General features: G+C 41.8%; 1 protein-coding gene across 1 annotated transcript; it reads right to left on the bottom strand.

Moving 5' to 3' along the window:
- Window positions 1–3,852: 3,852 nt before the first annotated feature.
- LOC135208986 (protein odd-skipped-like) lies at window positions 3,853–4,908 on the bottom strand. The gene has a single exon (XM_064241528.1). The coding sequence runs from the start codon at window positions 4,858–4,860 to the stop codon at window positions 4,042–4,044; it is 819 nt and encodes a 272-aa protein (XP_064097598.1). The 5' UTR covers window positions 4,861–4,908; the 3' UTR covers window positions 3,853–4,041.
- Window positions 4,909–5,347: the final 439 nt, after the last annotated feature.

Below are 5,347 nucleotides of genomic sequence, written 5' to 3'. Positions count from 1 at the left end.
AGAGAGAGAGAGAGAGATCAGTTACTAGTTAAAACGTACATAATTTTATCATGTTACAAACGCAAGGTTTCGACGAGGTCACTCTGGCCCATAGGAGAGAGAGAGAGAGAGAGAGAAGAGAGAGAGAGAGAGAGAGAGAGAGAGAGAGAGAGAGTGTTTTGGGGATAGCTTACTCAAATAACAATAATGATACTAATTGGCTTATTTTAGTGCCATATGTAAAGAATGTTTCCTTTGTCATGATAGGTTATTAGTTTGATCTATGCCTATTCCTTCATTGAGTCCGTATAAAGATAAAGAAGAAAACCTACATAGAACAGCAAATGAATGAACGCACGGCTTCTCTCTCTCTCTCTCTCCACCGCCTTTCCTTATTCCTTCATACAGTCAGCATAAAGATAAAGAAGAAAACCTACACAAACCAACAAATGAATGAAGCGCACTATACCCCAAGCGGACATACCTACAAAACATTTCACACCTCTACTATAATACCTGCTCTCTCTCTCTCTCTCTCTCTCTCTCTCTCTCTCTCTCTCTCTCTCTCTCTCGCAGGTAGTACTGCTGATTTCCCCACCTGAAACTTTTATTTCCGCCGCAAATCCGCTCTCACCCTGTCACCTCCCATTCCACCTCCGCCGCCGCGACGTGATTCCATGTGGGCACCGAAAAGCAAACAGGCAGTAAAAGGGAGAATTCAGAAGTCGGCGACGCGATAATCGGCAAGGAGGTGCGAATTTCACCCCCCCCCCCCCCCCCCCCCCCCCCCCCCCCCCCCCCCCCCCCCCCCCCCCCCCCCCCCCCCCCCCCCCCCCCCCCCCCCCCCCCCCCCCCCCCCCCCCCCCCCCCCCCCCCAACCCAACATAATAGCTCGCAAGAGGAAGAAGCGGCTCTTGATCAGGGAGGGCATCACAGGGACGATTGTATATATGTATAGATGCGGTGTATTGTTGTTGCTGGAGCAGCAGTAATAATACTTTAGTATTAATAGTAGTAGTAGTGGTAGTAGTTGGAATGGCTCTTGTTGCTTTAATTTGAAATTGTTTATAGCTGTTGTTATTATTGTTTTTTCTTTGTTAACAATAGTAGTTGTAAGATTAGGTTTTGAATTTGTTAGAAACTCATGTATTTTTAGCTAAACTTTTATTGTAATAGCAATAATAATAATAATAATAATAATAATAATAATAATAATAATAGTAGTAGTAGTAGTAGTAGTAGGTAGTAGTAGTAGTATGGTGGTGGTGGTGGTAGTAATAGAAATAACATTGATCCTCGTTCAGGTCTTATTTTGATCTCTCTCTCTCTCTCTCTCTCTCTCTCTCTCTCTCTCTCTCTCTCTCTCTCTCTCTCTCCTTCTCTCCTCTCTCTAATACATCATGAAGGGCATTAAGATGGAAGATTAAGGATAACAAGAATGGACAGCTTTTACTGCCATTTCAAAGACGCAAATTATTGCAACATTCGCGAACTGTATCTTTAATTCTAATCATAATGTTGATAATAGTAATATTTCGTTCAAAATTTAGGCCATGGACAACCCCGTCATGCAAACACAGTAAAGACAGAAACACGTTGAGATGATGATGATAATAAGATGATAATAAAAATTTGACGTAAATACCGTATTCCAGCGATAAATCTTAAAAAGTCAGCGTGGGGTAGTAATACCCTTATGGCACTGAACGTACTGAATGCATATATCATTTGCACCTCGGGTTGCGTGTCAGTCCATAAGAATGCGTTGAAATATCGGGTGCCCAATTTGCATAATTACGACATTTGTTTTCTGAGGTGTGTGTGTGTGTGTGCGTGGGTTTGTTTTTTAAGAACTTGAGTTTTTCAGTGTTACGTATTTTTGTTGTTGTAATGGTTTACATATTCTTTAATAATAATAATAATAATAATAATAATAATAATAATAATAATAATAATAATAATAATAATAATATTCTCGTTGGTGCATGATGCTGAATTATGCTTTTGTTTGTTACTCACAGTATTGAGATGACCGTGATTGATTGCTACTATAGCACAGACATACATACATACATATAATATACATATAATATACATATATACATATACATATATACATATATACATACATATATTATATTTATACATATAATATGCATACATGTTTGTATAAATATATATCCACATGTATATGAATTGCTTGTAGGTATGTTAGATGTGATAACTTTTTCTTTGCCATCATGTTTCCCTATGAATTCTCCCTGTGAATGAATGAGCGAGGGAGGTAGAACGGGTGAGAGAATATCCTATGAATAGATTCTGTGCAAGTGGGGTGAGGATTTCCTCGTCGACGCCCTCCTATTCTTGCCATTTTTATTTGAATTGATTTGAACCTGATCGGTTTGGACAGGTATATTCCATCAGAGAATCCCCTTCAGTATCTCTGTACCTTTAACTACTTCGACCTGGCGTCTACCCACCACTTTTTTTTTTTTTTTCTCAAATAAATCGCCAGTCCCCCGCATTCTCGGCATATGGTCTTAAATTATTTACTGGTGTATAGAGATGGAGGGTAATACAAGACTCTCAGTTAGTTGTTCATGCTTCTCTCTTATTTTCTCAAGCATAAGCTTGAATTTTGGTGACCGGGAGTCTTTTTGGGTTAGTAGTTTGACATTCTGTTAGTAATAATAATAATAATAATAATAATAATAATAATAATAATAATAATAATAATAATAAGAATAAGAATAAGAATAAGAATAACTATGATTATAATAAGATGAACATTTTATGCTTGCAGTGTAAAACAAATGACTAAATTACATTACATCCACACGACTGAGGATTTTATTATGGCTAGTCACGTTAAGATAAAGCAGTTCATGATGACTACAGTTTGGCAGTAGATTCTTACCGTTCTATCTTTTATTTCTGCTAGGAAAAACACTTTAAGCTATGAAACCATAAAACAAATACTACTGCCAAGCTCACGCTTGCGAAAAACACTTTTAGCTATGAAACCATAAAACAAATACTACTGCCCAAGCTCACGCTTGCTAACAGTCTAAATATTTGAAATGCTTTTTTCAGGTCATTCGGTTGGAAAGTAGTGAAAGACAATTTGGTTATCCCCCAACAGTTCCACTTATTCTCTTCCAAATTCCTTCGTCAGTTTCTCATTTTTGTGATATTTCAACGCGCTTTCAAGTTCAACCTCAAAATCGTGTATGATATGTTTCCCCCTTATGTAACAGATTTGAAATCCAGATGTATGACGCTGCCTTTTGACAATTCATTCATTCATGAATGTTCTTGATTGTATGATTAGAGTATTGCTTTCTTCAGAAGACCACCTTTTTTGTCACTGCGTTCTGACATGTATATATGAACCTGAAAAGGAGTCTTGGATATGACATTTGTAAGTGGACTTTGTAAGTGGATTTTTCAAAGTTATCTGAAGAGGATATTATACTTTAGCATTTCGTTGGCTATGAATTTGATCCTTCTCAATCATACTCAGAAGTCATGTAAGATTACTTGGGCATTCATTTCTCATTAGTTATAGTTTTATTACACTCATTTTCCTATTTGGAAATCTTCTTTATCAGTTGGTAATATAGGACTTATATATTTAATGCATCAGTTCAGTTATATATGTTTTTGAGTGACAGAATATCCCATTTTGCAGATGTTTATGGAACTGATATTTTCCCTCATCCATATTTCCTTATTTCATGATTCTTAGCTCTTAATCTTGAGGCCATTAGTTATTCAGAGTTGATTTCTATCACCTTGGAATATCTAAAACAAGACTTACTAGACATCTAGACATAAACATATGTATAGAAAATGTGTAAATGAAAGATGACGAAATATGTTGTTTTTAATAAATAAAAATATCTCTGTACAGTATATACAAGGATTAAAGCTTTTTGTCGTTGTAAGATATTAGTAACAAGAAAAACAAGACATGATAACAAACGATGAGGAGGCACTTTGTGAATGAGATATGATAACAATGACGAGGAAATAGAATGGGTTGAGAATCTCTTCTCATTATTATCTCCTCATGATGTCAGCAATAGAGAACCCGAGTCTCTTCGGGGGCGTCACCACAACTTCCTCGTCGTCTTCCTCCGTCACCGTCTGCAGGACGACGTCGTCGTCGTCCTCGTCGTCGCAGTGTAACACGTCTACCACTTGCTCAGTGTGAGGGTCACTGTCACAAGCGGGGAGTGTGGGCGGCACTGAGGTTTGGCGGGTGGGCGTCAGAATCGCGGGCGAGGGCGGACTCGTGTCGTGTGCGTGCTGGGCCTTGTGCACGGCCAGAGTCCTAGCCTGGCAAAAGCCCTTGTTGCAGACGTCGCAGTTGAAGGGCTTCTCCTTGCTGTGGATGTACTTGTGGTCCCTCAGGTGGTCCTGCCTCCTGAAGGCCTTGCCGCAGACGTCGCAAGGGAAGGGCCTCTCGTCCGTGTGGGTCCTCTCGTGGATCAGCAGGTTGTAACTCTTCGTGAACTCTCGCTGGCAGTACTTGCAGATGTATCGTTTCTTGGGGCGGCTCAGTCTACCCCCTGGGGTTAACAACAAACGGCTCAGGGCCAAGTCACCTGCACTCAGAGCTGCCGCCCATGGCAGGTGGCCAAGGGCACCGTAGTTCTGTAACATGCCCATCATCCTCGGATCTATGCCCAAAGGTGGCGTCGGTTTCACTCTGGACGTCACAGAAGCGGAGGGCAAAAAGGGCAGCGACTGGAAGAGAGGGAGGGCGGGTGGCACTCGGGACAGAGGCGTGAAGGCCGAGCCCATGGCTCCTGGTGTAAACTTGGCACCCACAGACGCGGCTGACGGGGGCGATGCTACCACGGTTGCGCTCTCCATGGTTACCGAACGAGTAATGTAGTACAACTTGTGACCGTCTGAGACTTTATAGCGGAAGAGAAGCGCCGGGGGCAGAGGGGCCGACCATTGGCTGCTGAAGAGCAGCGGGGAGCGGTGCTACTGGTTGTACAGTTGGAGAGGAGGCGGGGACTAAAGTGCCAAGGCACTCCATTGGTTGCCCGGACCCGGGGGGGCGGAGTAGAAGTCGTCTTGGTTGGGTAAGGGCGGTCTCAGTGAGCTCGACCGGTGCTTCAGTAAGTTCTGCCCATGAGAGATTACCAGCTTGACCGAAGGCTGTGGTTTCTGACGTGGGCCGAGCAAATTTCGTTTTCCCACACTCCGCAGGTCTAGACCACCCGAGGAATTTATTTGCTTGTGTTCCGTGTTCACCTGGCTGGATGATTGTTTCGATAGAGAGAGAGAGAGAGAGAGAGAGAGAGAGAGAGAGGGAGGGAGGAATGTATGTTAAATGATCCCTCTGACCAAA

Source organism: Macrobrachium nipponense, chromosome 37 (assembly GCF_015104395.2).
Source record: "Macrobrachium nipponense isolate FS-2020 chromosome 37, ASM1510439v2, whole genome shotgun sequence".
NCBI classification, from domain to species: Eukaryota; Metazoa; Arthropoda; class Malacostraca; order Decapoda; family Palaemonidae; genus Macrobrachium; species Macrobrachium nipponense.
This window is presented reverse-complemented; position numbering and strand designations above follow the sequence as displayed.